We start from the raw sequence: 23197 nt of genomic DNA, 5'->3' as shown, positions 1-23197 counted from the left end.
TGGCATTATTCGAGCAGTAACTGTCAATCGTAGCAGTCGCGCAGTTTGGTACAGAATTTGGGGCGCCATATTGACGCAAACAACATTTGGCTACGTTTGGCTCTGTGCGGGAGGAGCGCAAAGTTTGGGACGGATTTCGTTCCACTCGCCAGCCGATTTATGAGTGAAAAGAATTGTCCGTGCATGCCCAGCGACGTGTGGTAAAACACTCGAACGAAGGAGCACGATGAGTGGCGGTAAGATGTCTGCATTTCTGCAGTGTATCGAGGTGGAAAACTTCAAGTCCTACCGGGGTCGCACTACGATTGGACCGCTGAAGCGATTTTCCGCCGTAATTGGCCCCAATGGATCTGGTGAGTGCAAAGGAGAGCGAAAAAAAGACGAACTCCACACAATAAACACACCGTACCGCACTTCGTTTGCAGGAAAGTCCAACTTCATGGATGCCATCAGCTTTGTGATGGGCGAGAAAACCAGCAGCCTCCGCGTGCGGAAGCTGACCGAGCTCATCAACGGCGCCTCGATCGGGCGACCCATCTCGAACCGGGCGTCCGTGATGGCACGATTCATCATCAAGACCGAGGCGGAGGGTGAGGTGGAGAAAACGTTCCAGCGCTCCGTCATCAACGCGTCGTCCGAGTATCGCATCAACGGGTCCGTCGTGTCGCCCCAGCACTATCTGGCCGAGCTGGAGAAAATCGGCATCAATGTGAAGGCGAAAAATTTCCTCGTCTTCCAGGGGGCGGTGGAAACGATTGCGATCAAAAATGCGAAAGAACGGACGGCCCTGTTCGAGGAGATTAGCGGGTCGGGTCTGCTGAAGGAAGACTACAACCGGCTCAAGCACGAGATGCAGATGGCCGAAGAGGAAACGCAATTCACGTACCAGAAGAAGCGTGGCATAGCGGCGGAGCGGAAGGAGGCCCGGCTGGAAAAGCAGGAAGCCGACCGGTACGCGAGCCTGAAGCAGGAGTGCAGCGAGAAGCAGGTACACTTCCAGCTGTTCAAGCTGTACCACAACGAGAAGGAAGCGAAGCGCCTGAAGGAGGACCAAATCAGCAAGCAGCAGGAGCTGAACATCATCGAGAAGCGCAAGGAGGAGGCGGACGAGGTGCTGAAGGAGAAGAAGAAGGAGGTGGGCAAGATGACGCGCGAAATGGCGAAGAAGGAGCAGGAAATTCGCGAAGTCGAGGCGGAGATGAGCAAACGGCACCCGATGTTCATTAAGGCGAAGGAAAAGGTGGCGCACACGCAGAAGAAGCTGGACGGTGCGCTGAAAACGCTCGAGCAGGCCCGCCGGGCGGACGAAGCGCACCAGGCCGACATCAAGAAGCTGGTGGACGAGCTGCAGGAGGTGGAGGTGAAGCGGGCGGCGTTCGAGAACGAGGTGGCGGGTGAGTCGAAGAAGCGCGGCAGCAACGTGCACCTGGAGCGCGATCTGGTGCAGGAGTACGACCGGCTGAAGCAGAAGGCCGACGCGACGTCCAGCAAGTATCTGATCCATCTCGATTCGGTGAACCGCGAGCAAAAGTCCGACCAGGATCGGCTGGACAGCGAGATTAATAAGAAGGCCCAGATCGAGGAGAACTATAAGAAGATCGAGTCGGAGAAGAACGAAGCGCTGAAGCGGCAGGAAAAGCTGATCGACCATATCAAAACCAGCCGGCTGGGGCTGGAGGAGCAGAAGCGCATCAAGGCGGAGCTGAGCCAGGACGTGGGCACGTCCAAGGAGCGCATCCACGAGCTGCAGTCCGAGCTGGACAATGTGCGCGAGCAGCTCGGCGACGCCAAGATCGACAAGCACGAGGACGCACGCCGGAAGAAGAAGCAGGAGGTGGTCGAGCTGTTCAAGCTGGAGGTGCCGGGCGTGTACGACCGCATGATCAACATGTGTCAGCCGACGCACAAGCGCTACAACGTCGCGGTAACGAAGGTGCTCGGCAAGTACATGGAGGCCATCATCGTGGACACGGAAAAGACGGCCCGCCGCTGCATTCAGATACTGAAGGAGAAAATGCTGGACGTGGAAACGTTCCTGCCGCTTGACTATCTGCAGAAGAAACCGCTCAAGGAACGGCTCAGGTAAGTTCGTTTACTTTTGCGAAACGGCAACACACCACACACACGCGTTCCAGGGGGCACACACGTTTCTTTGATTCTTTTTTTTCACACAAAGTTTATTGTCTCTAGCCTAAAATGCTTAAGGTCTAGTAGTCTGTGAAATCAGTTGTGATTATCTGTCTTTGGTCTGGAGTCCGCTGGCTGTATTATTACCCATTCCGAGTCCGATTCTTGCCGGTGCAGTGGTGGTGGATGTTGCTGCTGCTGTCTCGCCTGCTGCTGCCGATTCTTATCGTTCAGCTGTTTCTGCAGGTTCGCTTTAAACTTTAGCAATGCTTCCTGGGGGGACAGATGAAGAAAGCAAACATTAATACCAGTGCCACACTGATCGTTGAATGTGAGGGAGGAAGCCCGTTCCCTACCCGCTCCTCTAGCCGCTTAATGTAGGCCTTCTTGAGCTGCAACTCCTCCGGTAGCATATTGTTTTGAAGCATTTCCCTTTGCGCCATGCTGGTGACTATTTGCGTTTCAAACTGTAAAAGAAAAGGGGACAAAGGGTTCTCGCATTAGCCGCACGTTGGCTTGGGGGGAGCAAGCAACCGAGAGATCGAATTACCTCAAAATACTTTTGCACCAACAGCTTATGCTCGTTGTGTATCTGCTCCGAGAGCGGATTGTTCGGTACGGGCGTTAGCGGTCTTAGGTTTGGATCTAAAATACTGTACAGTGTGTCTCCCAGGGCGGCTTCGTTCTGTTTCGAGCTGCTCCGTCCACCGCCAACAACAATGCCTTCTCGGTTCTCTTCCTCATCCTCCTCCTCCTCCTGCTGCTGCTGCTCCGCCTCAATGCACTCTCCTCCATCGGCAAGGGGCCGTGGGACATTTGGCGGCATCGTGGGCCTGGCCGGATCGTGATGTGCCGCGATGCCTGGACCGGTTGTACTGTTGAATGTGATCGAACTGTTTATACTACTAACGCTATCCATGGGGGCGTTGGTACATTTTGTGACGGTTAGTCCTTCCGTCCCTTGGCTGTTGGCTGTGGCAATGATAGGAAAAGGGAGAAAGAGAGAGAGAGAGAGAGTTTGTGTGACAATAGAGTCTGACATGGACGCATGGTTGACGTTACGCTATGTTTCACTATTATTTACGTATTAACCCCCCCTCAAACCCGATGCTTGCGCCCTTGTGAAGCATGAACACATGGCTCAGAAATAAAACTCCCCGACCTCTCCTGCCCACCATAACCACCACTTCATCCTTAGTGGTGCTGTAGATACGTACTGTATACAATCCAACAGCTTTGGAGTGTGTTGGTAGTAGCGCTAGAAGACGAAATGACCGTGGAAGTAACGCTGTCACACATCCTTGATCCTGGTTACTTTGTTCCTAACTTATGTGAACCAAACATACGTTCCACTTTCACCACAGCACGACGGTGTTCGTATGAGCAGAACGCACCCTAAAGCACCTAAGTATGGTACACCTAAGCAGCACTCCCGATGCTACTGTTTTGATACGCTTTTATGTATGTATATTTAAATTATTATCGTTAGCTGGCACTTGCTCTCCCCGTGGCCGCTTGGCTCGCTCGTTCACTCTCACTGCCTATCCTTGCCGCCGTACCATTAGCGTACGAACGGAGTAGCGTGTTGACGGCGGTGCGCGATCATTCTGCTCGTTATGTTTTTTCCCCCGTTCACTTACAGCCCCAAAGCGGTGTACCGCCGGACCAAAATCTCAGCACAAAATCCTTTTTTCCGTTGCGCAGTACATTACAGAGAAATAATAAACAACAGCGTGATGTGTTAACAGAGCGAGCGAGGTTCGGAACAGCGCTTCTCTGCCTCGGTGTCAGATGGATGATGATTAATCGTGACGAACACAGCTTCTCTGCCCTTGGGTGGTTGTTCAGCGCAACATTTGTCGTTGCGTTCGTTTTGAAGCCCCCCGTTCTTCGGCCCCTATACGCCACGGTCCCTCCTTTCGTTCACCGCTGATCGGATTTTAATTCGAAACTCCTAGATCGTTGAACCAACTTAGCCAATGTGCTTTAGCACAGTTTCGCAAAAGGGTGATAGGATCTCTCCCTCTAAAATGACACAGTCGTAGTGGGCTATGCTTATAATGTCACTGTTCCAAAAGGAACATTTGCTGCCAATTACGAACAAAGGTGTGCTCTCCTACACATACACACAATCGCACAAACGCACACACAAACACACACACTCAAATGGTCGATATTCTTTGGAGCCCTTTCGATCGGTTCAAGTTTTGGTCGTTTCTTGCACTGTTTCGAACAGAAAGAATAATACGCGCGCAGCTTAAGCAAGTAACGGGCACGGTGTGGAACATGATCAAGCAAAGCTAGTGACACACTGTGGGAAAATCTCGTGCTTGTCTGCTCCTGCGTTTTCCCGAGCTAAATGAAAAAGAGAGAGAGAGAGATGATTGGGAAAAACACTGGGAGAGCGAGAGAGAAGGAGAGCGGTTGTTTGAACGGGCCTCGTCATTTCGTGGAAATTTTGAGCGCATGAGTAGTATCTCACACGCAACTTCCTTCAACAAGGAAATGAATCGTTGGAAAGCGACCACCGAGACTCGCAACACCATGCGGCGGGGGTGGGGGGCACCACCATTAATGCCGCCGAAGGGATTATGCTGGGTGGGAGTAGGTGTGCAGACCAACGCCAGGAAGGAAAGCAGCTGGCAGTTAACTGTAGTAGTGTAACCCACCCGCCTGACGTGCACCTAAACTTACTCATATTTTGGTAGTGGCGGCCACTCGGGAAAATGGTAGTGACCGGGCTAAATGACTTTTCTATCGTTTGGTCGCTCGCGCCTCATTAGATGTGTATGGGTGCGAACTCTGCGGACCGTTTGCAAAGTAGTGTGGCCAATATGGAACACTATTTCCCTCGATCCCCCCTGAAAATACAGCCGAACCAGCCGGAGGGAAAATATAAATATCAGCAAATCGGAAAATCCCTCATTATTCGCTGCCAACTCAACACTTTTGTACGGAGAGCGCGATCTTTGCGCATCAATCTCGGGATGGTTTGCAGCTGGTCCGCGTCCGCGTCCCGATCCCTAACCCTTCGCGCGCGCGCTCCCTTTTTCAAACGCAACGTCGGCCGAACACGGCAGACCAGCGAAGAGAGCATGCACATGCCGGCGCGATGGTGTTACGACGCTCTTTTTCTTCATATAGTTGAAAACAAAAAATAAATTACATTCAGCTAAAAATAGGAATGAGTAATTTTTCCGCAGCTTGTATTACACACATACACCACACTTCCCATCCTCTCGCTCTCTCTCGCTCTTCACCTTTTTTCCCGCTCGTCGGCTTCTGGCGCGTTTTGTTTTTCAACTGCCCCTGGGTTTGCCCTTGCCCCATCGGCAGACCCCGGTGGCCAAATATCGTCGTTTTTCTTCTTGTTTTTCTCTCTTTTCTTTGGCGCACATTTGTGTGGCAGCCGCCGCAAGCTCCGCAGAGATGGGGTGTGGAATTCACCGTGCGTGAGTCACGCCGAATGAAAATGTGTGCCTAGCTCTAGTATACAATCATCAAACAAGACACACACACACACACACGCGGGGTCAGAACGCATATGGTTGGCATACCCCTTATAAAATATCACGCGCTACCTTTTCCTAAGGGCAACGACCAATGCGCAAAGCTGGCTGCGCATAGACAGCATTATTTTCGCGGGGTCTTTTGTGGCAGCAAGTGGTGGCAGCACGTGCACGTCTTGCGCTGAGTGAACTGCGGATAAGTATAAGCACCGCACACGCACCGGTGAGCGCGGGTGCGCTTTAGACGCAAAACGGTAAAGTTATTTTTTCCGGTTTCGTGTGTATGTACACACATACAGAGAGAAAAAGATATGTGTTTACGTCACTGCTTTGTGGTTTGCTATGCAGCTTCAGCACAGCTTCGAACCGATTCCCATTGTTGATGGATGTACCATGCAAATGTGTAGCGTTGTTTACCAAACATTCCCTTTCTTTTTGTGTGTGTTAGTTGAAACTTTATATTGCTGGTCAGAGCAACCTGTGCGCTTTGAATTTTGTTAGCTTTCACATACCTGGGTACAGTGCACCGCTTCCCAGTTCCATTGGTTGGTCAAACTGTAGCGAGAAAGGAGGGGAGATTGGGACATTAAAATCCACTCGACATAAAAGAATTTTAAAAGATGCTACTCTATTTACCGGATTCACATCAACGTGAAGCGGCTGCAGTAGAACATTCGATGGCACATTTCGCAGCGGACTATCCCTAGGCATGTCCAGTAACCGCTGCACCGTGTTTTTATTCGTGATCGTGCCATGGCTGCTGTTTGTGTCGATTCCATTGTCCATGCCTTCGGACACATTGCTTTCAATCGGGTACGCCATCCCGTACGAGTCGTCCTGGAAAAAGTCACATTAATGCGCAGGCATGTTAGAAACTGTACTCTCGAAACAAGGACAAACAAAAAACTGCCACGCATATCGTTTATGCGTAGTACTACTCTACCTCATCCTCGGGCAGAAATTCGTTACCGATGGGTTCATTTTCGCCAGTAAACAGCTTGCACAGCGCGTTCATGACGTTCACCACCTCCTTCATCGACGGTCGGCTGATCGGATCCTTGTCCCAGCAGCGGACCATCAGCTGCTCGATCGGCTTCGGGCAGTGGTCGATCAGGGGCGGCCGGCTGCCCTGATGCACGCGCCACATGATAGCGTACGAGGTGTCGATGTGCTTGAACGGCTGCTCCCGCGCTATCACCTCCCACAGGATGATGCCCCAGCTGAACACGTCACATTTTTCCGTGTAGGACGAACCCTCAAACACTTCCGGCGCCATCCAGGCCGCACTGCCCTTGTTGTTCGTCATCAGCGTCGACTTGTCGGTGACCGTACCAAAGTCGCATATCTTCAGCACGGTTCCATTGTTCACTAGCAGCAGGTTCGGTGGTTTCAGATCACGGTGAATCATGGGCCGGGGAGTCATGTCGTGTAGATAGGCGACGCCCTGCAATCAATTCCGGTCGGTCGGTGTTTGGACATAGACATTCTCTGTGTGTGTGTGTGCGTGTTTGTGCGGATGGTGCGTACTTACCTCGGCGCACTGTCTCGCCCAACTCATCGCATGTGCCGCCGTATAGACGGGCCGGGGTCTGCTGTGCAGCACCTTGTGCAGGGAACCACCGTCCGCGTACTCCATCACGAGACAAAAGTTGGGTTTCTCCGTACAGGCACCGTACAGCTCGATTATGTTCGGATGTGCCACACGGGAAAGATGGCTCACCTCCGCCGTAAATGCCTGCTCGGTCAGCACCTCCATGTACTTCACGGCGACGTATTTGTTTCTCCATTTTGCTTTTATCACTGTGCCGTAGGAACCTTTCCCGACGGTCTACAAAACAGGGAAAGGATGGGGGAAAATACATTAAACCTGGGTGGCAAGCACTGTAGCCGCGCCAATGTTGTTGTTGTGGTCTGCTGGCCTCTCACGTACGGCAATCTGTTCGATTTCGTTGATATCGATCGTCGTGACGAACGGCGGCAAAACGCTGTTCATTCTGCTATGTTCTCTGGACATGGTGGAGCAGGGAGCTTTTTAGTGCGCTTGAAGCGGATTTTTTTTATTCCCTTTGCACAAATCCAGCAATTCCTGTGCGTCGTGCCCACTAGGATGGTATCGGTGGGCGAGGATGGCCGACGAGCGGCCAGCTGAGCGTTGAGAAAAACAACGTCGGAACCGTACCAATGCCACGGCTAAGCGCACATTGAACACGACGGGGGGTAGGTAGAATTACACGTTACGGTACGATTTAATGGCCGTGCGATTGTTTTATCGCGCTCATTTAACGTTGTACGCTGGTTTTTTGGTGTAGTTACGCTTTGGCTATGCTAAATATTTTTCATTTTGTCATCACCGAGCGAAAACTGTCAATATGACAGCGCGGAACGTCAATCGAGATAGAGCGAGCGAGCACGAGCACGGGAGAAAGAGACAGAAGAGAATGATTTCAAATGTTCTTGCGTACGTTGGTGCATAAGCGCCGCAGCTTTCGTGTTGCGTAGCGTTGATGGTTGTTTGAATTTTAATGATTTTTTTAAAGAAAAAATGGCATTATGCTTACTATTAATGGATTTTTTGTCTACTCCTTCCACTCACCCACCATAGGAACATTGAGGAACCGCGCAATGTGAAGCTCATTTACGATGTGTTGAAATTCAGCCCACCGGAAATCGAACCGGCCGTCCTGTTTGCCACCAACAATGCGTTGGTTTGCGAAACGCCCGACGATGCGATGAAGGTGGCGTACGAAATCGACCGCAGCCGGTACGATGCGTTGGCACTGGACGGGACGTTCTACCAAAAGTCGGGCATCATCTCGGGCGGTAGCCACGATCTCGCCCGGAAGGCAAAGCGCTGGGACGAGAAGCACATGGCACAGCTGAAGCTGCAGAAGGAAAAGATTACCGAGGAGCTGAAGGAGGTGATGAAGAAGACCCGCCGCCAGGGCGAACTGACGACGGTGGAGAGCCAGATCCGGGGCCTGGAAAATCGGCTCAAGTACAGCATGAACGATCTGGAGACGTCGAAGAAAAACATTAACGAGTACGATCGGCAGCTGGAGGATTTCACCCGCGAGCTCGATCAGATTGGGCCGAAGATAAGCGAAATCGAGCGACGAATGCAGCAGCGCGACATGAAGATACAGGACATCAAGGAAAGCATGAACAACGTGGAGGACGACGTGTATGCCGAGTTTTGTGCCCGTATCGGCGTCGCTAACATCCGCCAGTTCGAGGAGCGTGAGCTGGTGCTGCAGCAGGAGCGGGCGAAAAAGCGGGCCGAGTTTGAGCAGCAGATCGACCGGATCAACAACAATCTGGAGTTTGAGCGGTCGAAGGACACGTCCAAAAACGTGCAGCGCTGGGAGCGTGCCGTGCAGGATGATGAAGATTCGCTGGAAACGTTCAAGCAGGCCGAAGCCCGCCAGCGGCAGGAGATCGAGAAGGACAAGGAAAAGATCGAGCTGATGAAGCAGGAGAAGGCCGCCCACAAGACGCTCGTCGATCAGATGGAGGAGGAGATGGCGAAGGCTAGGCGGGAGGTGCAGGCACTGGCAAAGGAGCTGGCCGCCATCCACCAGAGCATAGCGAACATCGAGAGCAGAATCGAGTCGATGAAAAGCAAGCGGCAAACCATACTGATGCAGGCGAAGATGGAATCGATCGAGATTCCGCTGCTGCAGGGTTCGATGGACGATATCGGCCAGCAGCAGCAGGGGCAGGGCGGCGGGCAGGGGGCCGGTGGGCAGGGTGGGGAATATGCTGCCGATGGTGGGTCGGCGTACGAGCGGGAAAGCCGCATCGAGATCGACTACAGCAAGCTCGAGCACCATCTGAAGAACCTGTCCGATCCCGACCAGATCAAGAAGAGCGGCGACTCGCTGGCGAAGGAGCTGCAGTCCAAGCTGGACACGCTGGAGAAGATACAGACGCCGAACATGAAGGCGATGCAGAAGCTGGACCGCGTCACCGAGAAGATCCAGTCGACGAACGAAGAGTTTGAGGCGGCACGCAAAAAGGCGAAGAAGGCGAAGGCAGCCTTCGAGAAGGTGAAGAACGAGCGTTGCACACTGTTCACGAACTGCTGCAACCACATCTCCGACGCGATCGACGCGATCTACAAGCAGCTGTCGCGGAACGAAGCGGCCCAAGCGTACCTGGGCCCGGACAATCCGGAGGAACCGTACCTGGACGGTATTAACTACAACTGCGTGGCGCCCGGCAAGCGGTTCCAGCCGATGAGCAATCTGAGCGGTGGGGAGAAGACGATCGCCGCCCTTGCCCTGCTGTTTGCCATACACAGCTTCCAGCCGGCACCGTTCTTCGTGCTGGACGAGATCGATGCGGCCCTGGACAACACGAACATCGGCAAGGTGGCATCGTACATACGGGAAAAGACGACCAACCTGCAAACGATCGTGATTTCGTTGAAGGAAGAATTCTACTGCCACGCGGACGTGCTGATCGGCATCTGTCCATATCCGGCCGAGTGTCTGGTGTCGCAAACACTGATATTTGATTTGGAAAAGTATGGCGACTATCGACAGGATGAGTAGTAGAAGTGAGGGCGTAATTCCAGTTATTTAACCTCTCGTCCCATCATCATTATCACCATATGTTTATGGCTAGTGGCTAGTGGAGCTGTAGTTTTTTCTTTTTTCACCAGAAATCTTTTACTACTAGACGCTCGCGTACTGTAAACTATGTTTAATGATTGAATTGTATTGTAACGGTTAATGAGTGTAATGAACTGTAGAACAAACGAACTAATAAAAGCTAAAATATCGTACGAATTTCGTAACGGCTGCGAGCACGCGCAACATGGAAAATACGTAACAGAACTCAACCACGGACTTTAAACGCAGGCCCCTGTGAGAAACGTCAATTGTGGATAGAAAAAAAGAAAGAATTCCCCTGAATCAAACACGTTTCAAGCGCCGGCTGTTTGTATCGGTGTGAAATTGGTCTGCTCGCAGAGTTTGGAAGGAAAAACAAGATAAACCTTATTTGGTGAAGCTTCTCATTTGACGCCCTCACCCGAAGATGGTATCAACGTTCGTTTGTTCCAAATCGAACGCGGCGGTAGGTAAGTGGTACCCGGTATAGCGACCAATTCCCCACCCTCGGCCGTGTCCCGTCTGCTCTGCTGCAAGTGGTAAAAATAGTTATGCACAAACGAAAAAGGCTGATGAAATTTTCCATTCAGGTGGACTCATCGCGGCGGAACTGCTGCGCCCGGCGTACCCGATCGAAGTGCGCTGGGGCAACGAAACGTCCATATCGTACGCCACCCGGACGCTCGCCTGCATCACCAACAACGATGTGCTGCGGGCGCTGGCCAGGGTTGCGCCGGGGCTCCGGCTGTACGGCGAGACGCCAATCGAGCGCACGCAGATCGACCACTGGCTGACGTACACGCTGTCGATGGAGAAGGATCCGTCGGACGAGCTGAAGTACCTGAACAAATGTCTTGGCCCGTTGACGTATCTCGTGGCGAACCATCTTACCATCGCCGATCTGGCCGTGTTCAACGAGCTGTACGTGCGGTACGAGCAGCTGAAGAAGATCGGCATCCCGCAGCACGTGCAGCGCTGGTACAATCTCATGCTCGCGCAGCCCTGCACGAAGGAAGCGCTGGGCAAGCATGCGGACGAGCTACGGTCGGCCGTTGCGACTGCCTGCTCCGGAAAGGCGAAGGAACCGAGCCCGGACAAGGGCGCAGCGGACGGTGGCAGTGGTAAGCGCGAGCAGGGCAAATTCGTCGACCTGCCCGGGGCAGAGATGGGCAAGGTGGTGGTACGGTTTCCACCGGAAGCGTCCGGCTACCTGCACATCGGGCACGCAAAGGCGGCCCTGCTCAACCAGTACTACCAGCAGGCGTTCCAGGGCAAGCTGATCATGCGCTTCGACGATACCAACCCGGCGAAGGAGAACGTACACTTCGAGCAGGTGATACTGGAGGATCTGGAGATGCTGCAAATCAAGCCGGATCTGTTCACGCACACCTCCCAGTACTTCGACCTGATGCTGGACTACTGCGTGCGGCTGCTGAAGGAGGGCAAGGCGTACGTCGACGACACGGAACCGGAGCAGATGAAGAAGGAGCGCGAGGAGCGCGTGGAGTCGAAGAATCGCAGCAACACACCGGAACGCAATCTGGCGATGTGGGCCGAAATGGTGAAGGGTTCCGCGGCGGGCCAGAAGTGTTGCGTGCGGGCCAAGATCGATATGGCCTCGCCGAACGGGTGCATGCGCGATCCGACCATCTACCGGTGCAAGAACGAACCGCATCCCCGCACCGGCACGCAGTACAAAGTCTACCCGACGTACGACTTTGCCTGCCCGATCGTGGACGCGATCGAGAACGTGACGCACACCCTGCGCACGATGGAGTACCACGATCGGGACGAGCAGTTCTACTGGTTCATCGAGGCGCTCGGCTTGCGGCGCCCGTACATCTGGGAGTACAGCCGGCTGAACATGACCAACACGGTGCTGTCGAAGCGCAAGCTGACGTGGTTCGTGGCCGAGGGCCTGGTGGACGGGTGGGACGATCCGCGCTTCCCGACCGTGCGTGGCATCCTGCGCCGCGGCATGACGGTGGAGGGCTTGCGCGAGTTCATCATTGCGCAGGGGTCGAGCAAATCGGTCGTCTTCATGGAGTGGGACAAGATCTGGGCGTTCAACAAGAAGGTGATCGACCCGATCGCTCCCCGCTATACGGCGCTCGAGAGCGAGGCGCGCGTGCCGGTCAACGTAGCTGGCGTGCAGCCGGGCACGATGCAGGCCGCCGTCCATCCGAAGAATGCAGACATCGGCACGAAGACGGTACACTATGGGCCGCGCGTGCTGATCGATCTGGCGGACGCGAAGGAGCTGAAGGAGGGCGAGAACGCCACGTTCATAAACTGGGGCAATCTGTTGATCCGGAAGGTGAACCGGGGCGCCGACGGGGTGCCGGTTTCGGTCGACGCCACGCCGAACCTGGACAACAAGGACTACAAGAAGACGCTCAAGCTTACGTGGCTGTGCGAGCTGCCGGCGGACCAGTACACGCCGACGTACTGCGTGTACTTTGAGCATATCATCAGCAAACCGGTGCTCGGCAAGGACGAAGACTTCAAGAGCTACATCGGCCATCAAACGAGGGTACGCGTAGGGGAAACGAGGTCAAACGAGGGATCGGATAAATGGACCGCTTACTAACCTATGTTACCGTTGCTACCGTCTCATCGTTACAGACCGAGGTGCCGATGTTGGGCGATCCGGAGCTGAAGCGGTTGAAAAAGGGCGACATTATTCAGCTGCAGCGGCGTGGATTCTTCAAGGTCGATCAGGCATACCAGCCGGCCAGTGAGTTTAGCGGTGCCGAGACGCCGATCGTACTGTTCGCCATTCCGGACGGTCATGTTGCAGCCGTACCGACGGCAAACGTTCCCAAGAAGGAAACGGCGGGAGAGGTGAGTTCAATGGTGTTTTTGTTTCCTTTCTTCAATATGCACTTGTTTATTTGCTTTCGTTGGACGTGCGACGTTACAAAAAATGGCCAGAAATTCTTCAAAGTTTGGCTCTCTTGGATGCTGTTTGCTACAAAATTGCCACAGCTCCATTCCAATGTGTACGTTGATGCTTTTAACATGTAGTTGTGTTGGTGGGTACATCGGTACTGCAGCAGCAATGCGAACGTACGATCAAAGCAAACGCACCGATAATAACCACGTGGAGGGTAGAGTGAAAAGTGGAATGAGTCGGGAGGGGGAAGGGGGTTGATGTTGGCAGAAAGAGCAAATGGGGAGAGGAATGGGGAGTTTATGCTCGCTTGCTTCGGTTGCGTTGCGTTACTTTCGCTTGACGTGAGCAGGGAAACTGGTGCTTCGGCGTGTGACACGTTGTGTGCAGTGAAGAGTTGGCTCGCGTGGCGCGGATCGTGATTCAATATCTTATCAGCAAACCATACTTTCGTGTAATAGAACTTGATGCTTTTGTAACGGTGTTTTGTGTTTTTGGGGGCATTTTTGCCACGGTGTAACAAAATTTGTCCAAGTGGCGAGAACTTGCGCGATTCTGAAGCAGCGAGAGCGAGAGGAAGAGAGAGTAATCGTTTTTTTTTCCTTCTATTTTACTCGCTATTCTTTGTGCAGAGCAAGAAGTCGAAACAACAGGCAGCGGTTAAACCATCGAGCGGCAGCAGTGCTTCGGACGCAGCCCACCTGAACGAATCCATCACCCAGCAGGGCGAACAGGTACGAAAGCTTAAAGCGGACAAAGCACCGAAGGCGGATGTTGACGCGGCGGTGAAAGTACTGCTCGAGCTAAAAGCACAATACAAAGCACAAACGGGCAGTGACTGGAAGCCGGGTGCAGCGGTAGTGGTTGCTTCAGCAGCGCCTGCAGCGGGCTCGTCCGATGCCGATTCCCTCAACGGTAAGATCGTTGAGCAGGGCAATTTGGTGCGCGATTTGAAGGCGAAAAAGGCGGCCAAGCCTGAGGTGGACGCAGCGGTAAAGACACTGCTCGAGCTGAAAGCACAGTACAAGGCGGCTACGGGAAGTGACTGGAAGCCGGGAGCAGTCGTCGCCAGTCCAGCAGCAACCGCCGCCGCTGCCGCCCCCCAACCAACAGCGGCAGCAAGTGGAGGTGCCGACGCGATCAATGCAAAGATCGTTGAGCAGGGCAATTTGGTGCGCGATTTGAAGGCGAAAAAGGCTGCCAAGCCCGAAGTGGACGCAGCGGTAAAGACGCTGCTCGAGCTTAAAGCACAGTACAAGGCGGCTACGGGAAGTGACTGGAAGCCGGGAGCAGTCGTCGCCAGTCCAGCAGCAACCGCCGCCGCTGCCGCCCCCCAACCAACAGCGGCAGCAAGTGGAGGTGCCGACGCGATCAATGCAAAGATCGTCGAGCAGGGCAATTTGGTGCGCGATTTGAAGGCGAAAAAGGCTGCCAAGCCTGAGGTGGACGCAGCGGTAAAGACACTGCTCGAGCTTAAAGCACAGTACAAGGCGGCTACGGGAAGTGACTGGAAGCCGGGAGTAGTGCCACCAACAGCAGCGGCATCTACCACACAAACTGCCGGTGCATTGAAACCATCCAACACCGCCACTGCTGCTCCTTCGGCAGAAGCGATCAACACCAAGATCATTGCGCAGGGCGATTTGGTGCGCGAGCTGAAGGGTAAGAAGGCACCGAAGGCGGAAGTGGATGGGCAGGTCAAAGCGCTGCTCGATCTGAAAGCCCAGTACAAGCAAGCGACCGGTGGCCAGGAGTGGAAACCGGGCTGCGTACCACCGGTGGTGAAGGAGAAGGAACCGGCGGCAAACCCTGCCGGTGGTGAGGCTGACCTGCTGGCCCAAATCACCGCCCAGGGCGACAAGGTGCGAACGCTGAAGGGCAGCAAGGCGGACAAAACGTCCATCGATTCGGCCGTTGCCGAGCTGCTGAAGCTTAAGGCAAGCTATAAGACGCTGACGGGCAAGGACTGGAAGCCGGGTGCAACGGTTGCTTCGACCACCACCACCACCACCACCACACCTGCACCGGCTGCGGCAGAGAAGGAGAACATGTGTCCGGCGAGCGGAACCGAGCTGGCGGAGAAGATCGCCAAGCAGGGCGATACGGTGCGCACGCTGAAGAGTGGCGGTGCGGCAAAGGCCGAGGTTGACGCGGCCGTTAAGATCCTGCTCGATTTGAAGGCAGACTACAAGAAGCTCACCGGTACGGATTACGCCCCGCCCGGTGGTGCTGCGGCCGGTGGACGGCAGCAAACGAAACCGAAGAAGGAAGCGAAGCCGAAATCGGACCCAAAGCCCACCAAACAGGAAGCGAAACCGGCCAAGGACGATGGGTCGGGAGGGCCGAAGAAGCAGACGCGCCTCGGGCTGGAAGCCACCAAGGAGGACAACCTGCCCGACTGGTACTCGCAGGTCATTACCAAGGGTGAAATGATCGAGTACTACGACGTGTCCGGGTGCTACATACTGCGCCACTGGTCGTTCGCCATCTGGAAGGCGATCCGGAACTGGTTCGATGCGGAAATTACCAAGCTCGGCGTGAAGGAGTGCTACTTCCCGATCTTTGTGTCGCGGGCCGCGCTCGAGCGCGAAAAGACGCACATCGCCGACTTTGCACCGGAGGTGGCCTGGGTGACGAAGAGCGGCGACTCCGAGCTGGCGGAACCGATCGCCGTCCGGCCGACGTCCGAGACGGTCATGTACCCGGCGTACGCCAAGTGGATCCAGTCGTACCGCGACCTGCCGATCCGTCTCAACCAGTGGAACAATGTTGTGGTGAGTGGGCGACACACACTACTCCCGTTGCCATTGTGTTGGCCATTGTTAATGTGAATTGTTTCTAATGTGTCTCTTCTTTTCCTTGCAACAGCGCTGGGAGTTTAAGCATCCACAGCCGTTCCTGCGCACCCGCGAGTTCCTCTGGCAGGAGGGCCACACCGCGTTCGCGTCGAAGCAGGAAGCGGACGAGGAGGTGCTGACCATCCTGGACCTGTACGCGAAGGTGTACACCGATCTGCTGGCGATCCCGGTGGTGAAGGGGCGCAAAACGGAGAAGGAAAAGTTTGCCGGCGGCGACTACACGACCACGGTCGAGGCGTACATCTCCGCGTCCGGGCGGGCGATCCAGGGCGCCACCAGCCACCATCTCGGGCAGAACTTTTCCCGCATGTTCGACATCGTGTACGAGCACCCGGAAACGAAGGAGAAGGAGTACGTGTTCCAGAACTCGTGGGGCATCACGACGCGCACGATCGGCGTCATGATAATGGTGCACGCGGACAACCAGGGGCTGGTGCTGCCGCCGCGCGTCGCCTGCATCCAGGTGGTGATCGTGCCGTGCGGCATTACGGCCACCACGACCGACGAGGAGCGGCGCCGGCTGTACGACAGCTGCCGCGAGCTGGAACGCACGATTGCCGCGGCCGGCATCCGGTGCGAAGGGGACTACCGGGACAACTACTCGCCCGGCTGGAAGTACAACCACTGGGAGCTGAAGGGTGTGCCGGTGCGCGTCGAGCTCGGCTTCAAGGATCTGCAGAACGATCAGTTCGTGGCGGTGCGCCGTGACAATGGCGCAAAGCAGACGATCAAGCGCGGCCAGGCGACAGCCGAGCTGGGCCAGCTGCTCGAAACGATCCACGCCAGCATGTACGAGCGGGCGGACCGTGATCTGCACGCGCACACGAAGGTCACCAAGCAATGGGGCGAGTTTTTGCAGTTCCTCGAGGCGAAAAACATCATCATGGCGCCGTTCTGCGGTGAGATTGCGTGCGAGGACCGGATCAAGGCGGAGAGTGCGCGCGACGACGCGGAAGCGGAAGCGGGCGCCCCGGCGATGGGTGCCAAATCGCTCTGCATCCCGTTCGAGCAGCCGGCCAAGATTGATCCGGCGGCCGACAAGTGCGTACATCCGGCTTGTGGCCGGGTGGCCAAGTTTTACACGCTGTTTGGAAGAAGTTACTAACTTTTTGTTTGTTTTGTTTTCTTTTGGCGTGTCGCGCCGCCTGCCCACCCCTTGGTTGGTCGTCGTGCGACACGAGCGGAATTAATTAGAAGCTATTTAATGTGAAATGGACTAACCACCCAATCGTTCGTCGTTTGTCGTCATTTAAGAGCAGTAAAGATGTAATACCGATTTTTCTACAATTGAATGAAACTAATTTGCTTACGGATTTGTTTTAATTTGGTACGAGAAAGTTGAATTTTACTGCGTCGCCCGCACTACCACAAATCGAAAATGATGAATTTATCTATGTGAATATTAAATAAAGCTTTCGGACAAATTGCTTCCACCACTGCTACCAGCGTGGACTAAAATTCAAAGAGTGTTTCTTCCTTTCTCTCACTCCCTCCCCTGTCTTTGAGGGATGCTGCGACCAATCGAAACGCTACTAGCGCGGACCAAAATACCAGGCATCGTAACAGGAGATCATTCAAATCAGGAGGTAGCTCTATCGATCCACACTCTCACCACTAGTGTGAGAGGATCTATAGCTTACTCTCTCTCTCTCTCTCTCTCTCTCTCTCTCTCTCTCTCTCTCTCTCTCTCTCTTACTAGGCGCTTATCACATGCTCTTATCATACTAGAGGAAAGATGACGAAGAGAGTGAGTATCCTTTCTCTCACTCTCGCCACTGTCTTTGAGGGATGCTGCGACCAATCGAAACGCTACTAGCGCGGACCAAAATACCAGGCATCGTAACAGGAGATCATTCAAATCAGGAGGTGCCTCTATCGATCCACACTCTCACCACTTGTGTGAGAGGATCTATAGCTTACTCTCTCTCTTACTAGGCGCTTATCACATGCTCTTATCATACGAGAGGAAAGATGACGAAGAGAGTGAGTATCCTTTCTCTCACTCCCGCCACTGTCTTTGAGGGATGCTGCGACCAATCGAAACGCTACTAGCGCGGACCAAAATACCAGGCATCGTAACAGGAGACCATTCAAATCAGGAGGTAGCTCTATCGATCCACACTCTCACCACTAGTGTGAGAGGATCTATAGCTTACTCTCTCTCTCTCTCTCTCTCTCTCTCTCTCTCTCTCTCTCTCTTACTAGTCGCTTATCACATGCTCTTATCATACTAGAGGAAAGATGACGAAGAGAGTGAGTATCCTTTCTCTCACTCTCGCCACTGTCTTTGAGGGATGCTGCGACCAATCGAAACGCTACTAGCGCGGACCAAAATACCAGGCATCGTAACAGGAGACCATTCAAATCAGGAGGTAGCTCTATCGATCCACACTCTCACCACTAGTGTGAGAGGATCTATAGCTTACTCTCTCTCTCTCTCTCTCTCTCTCTCTCTCTCTCTCTTACTAGGCGCTTATCACATGCTCTTATCATACTAGAGGAAAGATGACGAAGAGAGTGAGTATCCTTTCTCTCACTCTCGCCACTGTCTTTGAGGGATGCTGCGACCAATCGAAACGCTACTAGCGCGGACCAAAATACCAGGCATCGTAACAGGAGATCATTCAAATCAGGAGGTAGCTCTATCGATCCACACTCTCACCACTTGTGTGAGAGGATCTATAGCTTACTCTCTCTCTCTCTTACTAGGCGCTTATCACATGCTCTTATCATACGAGAGGAAAGATGACGAAGAGAGTGAGTATCCTTTCTCTCACTCCCGCCACTGTCTTTGAGGGATGCTGCGACCAATCGAAACGCTACTAGCGCGGACCAAAATACCAGGCATCGTAACAGGAGACCATTCAAATCAGGAGGTAGCTCTATCGATCCACACTCTCACCACTAGTGTGAGAGGATCTATAGCTTACTCTCTCTCTCTCTCTCTCTCTCTCTCTCTCTCTCTCTCTTACTAGGCGCTTATCACATGCTCTTATCATACTAGAGGAAAGATGACGAAGAGAGTGAGTATCCTTTCTCTCACTCTCGCCACTGTCTTTGAGGGATGCTGCGACCAATCGAAACGCTACTAGCGCGGACCAAAATACCAGGCATCGTAACAGGAGATCATTCAAATCAGGAGGTAGCTCTATCGATCCACACTCTCACCACTTGTGTGAGAGGATCTATAGCTTACTCTCTCTCTCTCTCTTACTTGGCGCTTATCACATGCTCTTATCATACGAGAGGAAAGATGACGAAGAGAGTGAGTATCCTTTCTCTCACTCCCGCCACTGTCTTTGAGGGATGCTGCGACCAATCGAAACGCTACTAGCGCGGACCAAAATACCAGGCATCGTAACAGGAGACCATTCAAATCAGGAGGTAGCTCTATCGATCCACACTCTCACCACTAGTGTGAGAGGATCTATAGCTTACTCTCTCTCTCTCTCTCTCTCTCTCTCTCTCTCTCTCTCTCTCTCTTACTAGGCGCTTATCACATGCTCTTATCATACTAGAGGAAAGATGACGAAGAGAGTGAGTATCCTTTTTCTCACTCCCTCCACTGTCTTTGAGGGATGCTGTGACCAATCGAAACGCTACTAGCGCGGACCAAAATACCAGGCATCGTAACAGGAGACCATTCAAATCAGGAGGTAGCTCTATCGATCCACACTCTCACCACTAGTGTGAGAGGATCTATAGCTTACTCTCTCTCTTACTAGGCGCTTATCATACGAGAGGAAAGATGACGAAGAGAGTGAGTATCCTTTCTCTCACTCCCGCCACTGTCTGTGAGGGATGCTGCGACCAATCGAAACGCTACTAGCGCGGACCAAAATACCAGGCATCGTAACAGGAGATCATTCAAATCAGGAGGTAGCTCTATCGATCCACACTCTCACCACTAGTGTGAGAGGATCTATAGCTTACTCTCTCTCTTACTAGGCGCTTATCATACGAGAGGAAAGATGACGAAGAGAGTGAGTATCCTTTCTCTCACTCCCTCCACTGTCTGTGAGGGATGCTGCGACCAATCGAAACGCTACTAGCGCGGACCAAAATACCAGGCATCGTAACAGGAGATCATTCAAATCAGGAGGTAGCTCTATCGATCCACACTCTCACCACTAGTGTGAGAGGATCTATAGCTTACTCTCTCTCTTACTAGGCGCTTATCATACGAGAGGAAAGATGACGAAGAGAGTGAGTATCCTTTCTCTCACTCCCTCCACTGTCTGTGAGGGATGCTGCGACCAATCGAAACGCTACTAGCGCGGACCAAAATACCAGGCATCGTAACAGGAGATCATTCAAATCAGGAGGTAGCTCTATCGATCCACACTCTCACCACTTGTGTGAGAGGATCTATAGCTTACTCTCTCTCTCTCTTACTAGGCGCTTATCACATGCTCTTATCATACGAGAGGAAAGATGACGAAGAGAGTGAGTATCCTTTCTCTCACTCCCGCCACTGTCTTTGAGGGATGCTGCGACCAATCGAAACGCTACTAGCGCGGACCAAAATACCAGGCATCGTAACAGGAGACCATTCAAATCAGGAGGTAGCTCTATCGATCCACACTCTCACCACTAGTGTGAGAGGATCTATAGCTTACTCTCTCTCTCTCTCTCTCTCTCTCTCTCTCTCTCTCTTACTAGGCGCTTATCACATGCTCTTATCATACGAGAGGAAAGATGACGAAGAGAGTGAGTATCCTTTCTCTCACTCCCGCCACTGTCTTTGAGGGATGCTGCGACCAATCGAAACGCTACTAGCGCGGACCAAAATACCAGGCATCGTAACAGGAGACCATTCAAATCAGGAGGTAGCTCTATCGATCCACACTCTCACCACTAGTGTGAGAGGATCTATAGCTTACTCTCTCTCTCTCTCTCTCTCTCTCTCTCTCTCTTACTAGGCGCTTATCACATGCTCTTATCATACTAGAGGAAAGATGACGAAGAGAGTGAGTATCCTTTCTCTCACTCTCGCCACTGTCTTTGAGGGATGCTGCGACCAATCGAAACGCTACTAGCGCGGACCAAAATACCAGGCATCGTAACAGGAGATCATTCAAATCAGGAGGTAGCTCTATCGATCCACACTCTCACCACTTGTGTGAGAGGATCTATAGCTTACTCTCTCTCTCTCTTACTAGGCGCTTATCACATGCTCTTATCATACGAGAGGAAAGATGACGAAGAGAGTGAGTATCCTTTCTCTCACTCCCGCCACTGTCTTTGAGGGATGCTGCGACCAATCGAAACGCTACTAGCGCGGACCAAAATACCAGGCATCGTAACAGGAGATCATTCAAATCAGGAGGTGCCTCTATCGATCCACACTCTCACCACTTGTGTGAGAGGATCTATAGCTTACTCTCTCTCTTACTAGGCGCTTATCACATGCTCTTATCATACGAGAGGAAAGATGACGAAGAGAGTGAGTATCCTTTTTCTCACTCCCTCCACTGTCTTTGAGGGATGCTGTGACCAATCGAAACGCTACTAGCGCGGACCAAAATACCAGGCATCGTAACAGGAGATCATTCAAATCAGGAGGTAGCTCTATCGATCCACACTCTCACCACTTGTGTGAGAGGATCTATAGCTTACTCTCTCTCTCTCTTACTAGGCGCTTATCACATGCTCTTATCATACGAGAGGAAAGATGACGAAGAGAGTGAGTATCCTTTCTCTCACTCCCGCCACTGTCTTTGAGGGATGCTGCGACCAATCGAAACGCTACTAGCGCGGACCAAAATACCAGGCATCGTAACAGGAGACCATTCAAATCAGGAGGTAGCTCTATCGATCCACACTCTCACCACTAGTGTGAGAGGATCTATAGCTTACTCTCTCTCTCTCTCTCTCTCTCTCTCTCTCTCTCTCTCTCTCTTACTAGGCGCTTATCACATGCTCTTATCATACTAGAGGAAAGATGACGAAGAGAGTGAGTATCCTTTTTCTCACTCCCTCCACTGTCTTTGAGGGATGCTGTGACCAATCGAAACGCTACTAGCGCGGACCAAAATACCAGGCATCGTAACAGGAGACCATTCAAATCAGGAGGTAGCTCTATCGATCCACACTCTCACCACTAGTGTGAGAGGATCTATAGCTTACTCTCTCTCTTACTAGGCGCTTATCATACGAGAGGAAAGATGACGAAGAGAGTGAGTATCCTTTCTCTCACTCCCGCCACTGTCTTTGAGGGATGCTGCGACCAATCGAAACGCTACTAGCGCGGACCAAAATACCAGGCATCGTAACAGGAGATCATTCAAATCAGGAGGTAGCTCTATCGATCCACACTCTCACCACTAGTGTGAGAGGATCTATAGCTTACTCTCTCTCTTACTAGGCGCTTATCATACGAGAGGAAAGATGACGAAGAGAGTGAGTATCCTTTCTCTCACTCCCTCCACTGTCTGTGAGGGATGCTGCGACCAATCGAAACGCTACTAGCGCGGACCAAAATACCAGGCATCGTAACAGGAGATCATTCAAATCAGGAGGTAGCTCTATCGATCCACACTCTCACCACTTGTGTGAGAGGATCTATAGCTTACTCTCTCTCTCTCTTACTAGGCGCTTATCACATGCTCTTATCATACGAGAGGAAAGATGACGAAGAGAGTGAGTATCCTTTCTCTCACTCCCGCCACTGTCTTTGAGGGATGCTGCGACCAATCGAAACGCTACTAGCGCGGACCAAAATACCAGGCATCGTAACAGGAGACCATTCAAATCAGGAGGTAGCTCTATCGATCCACACTCTCACCACTAGTGTGAGAGGATCTATAGCTTACTCTCTCTCTCTCTCTCTCTCTCTCTCTTACTAGGCGCTTATCATACGAGAGGAAAGATGACGAAGAGAGTGAGTATCCTTTCTCTCACTCCCGCCACTGTCTTTGAGGGATGCTGCGACCAATCGAAACGCTACTAGCGCGGACCAAAATACCAGGCATCGTAACAGGAGATCATTCAAATCAGGAGGTAGCTCTATCGATCCACACTCTCACCACTAGTGTGAGAGGATCTATAGCTTACTCTCTCTCTTACTAGGCGCTTATCATACGAGAGGAAAGATGACGAAGAGAGTGAGTATCCTTTCTCTCACTCCCTCCACTGTCTGTGAGGGATGCTGCGACCAATCGAAACGCTACTAGCGCGGACCAAAATACCAGGCAT

The 23197-nt window shown here is 52.8% G+C and overlaps 3 protein-coding genes across 3 annotated transcripts; 2 read left to right on the top strand and 1 right to left on the bottom strand.

The window, feature by feature from the left end:
• The first annotated feature begins 1 nt into the window (after nucleotide 1).
• LOC1273015 (structural maintenance of chromosomes protein 1A) lies at nucleotides 2-10422 on the top strand. The gene is made up of 3 exons (XM_311953.5): nucleotides 2-353; nucleotides 426-2082; nucleotides 8239-10422. Exons 1-3 carry the CDS (start codon nucleotides 227-229, stop codon nucleotides 10187-10189), a joined length of 3735 nt encoding a protein of 1244 aa, XP_311953.3. The 5' UTR covers nucleotides 2-226; the 3' UTR covers nucleotides 10190-10422.
• Nucleotides 2132-8009, bottom strand: LOC11175763 (mitogen-activated protein kinase kinase kinase 7). The gene is made up of 8 exons (XM_003436273.2): nucleotides 7567-8009; nucleotides 7168-7464; nucleotides 6580-7080; nucleotides 6273-6473; nucleotides 6149-6191; nucleotides 2678-3099; nucleotides 2484-2594; nucleotides 2132-2400 (listed from the first exon to the last, which is right to left on the bottom strand). The coding sequence occupies exons 1-8, from the start codon at nucleotides 7648-7650 to the stop codon at nucleotides 2224-2226; spliced, it is 1836 nt and encodes a 611-aa protein (XP_003436321.2). The 5' UTR covers nucleotides 7651-8009; the 3' UTR covers nucleotides 2132-2223.
• Nucleotides 10423-10509: 87 nt separating the features above from the next.
• LOC1273018 (bifunctional glutamate/proline--tRNA ligase) lies at nucleotides 10510-17464 on the top strand. Its single transcript, XM_311956.6, has 5 exons — nucleotides 10510-10719; nucleotides 10840-12782; nucleotides 12875-13093; nucleotides 13775-15916; nucleotides 16011-17464. The coding sequence occupies exons 1-5, from the start codon at nucleotides 10677-10679 to the stop codon at nucleotides 17103-17105; spliced, it is 5442 nt and encodes a 1813-aa protein (XP_311956.5). The 5' UTR covers nucleotides 10510-10676; the 3' UTR covers nucleotides 17106-17464.
• The last annotated feature ends 5733 nt before the right edge of the window (nucleotides 17465-23197 follow it).

Source organism: Anopheles gambiae, chromosome 2 (genome assembly GCF_943734735.2).
Source record: "Anopheles gambiae chromosome 2, idAnoGambNW_F1_1, whole genome shotgun sequence".
In the NCBI taxonomy this organism is placed as follows: domain Eukaryota; kingdom Metazoa; phylum Arthropoda; class Insecta; order Diptera; family Culicidae; genus Anopheles; species Anopheles gambiae.
The sequence above is the reverse complement of the archived record's forward strand: the minus strand, read 5'-3'. Positions and strand labels throughout refer to the sequence as shown.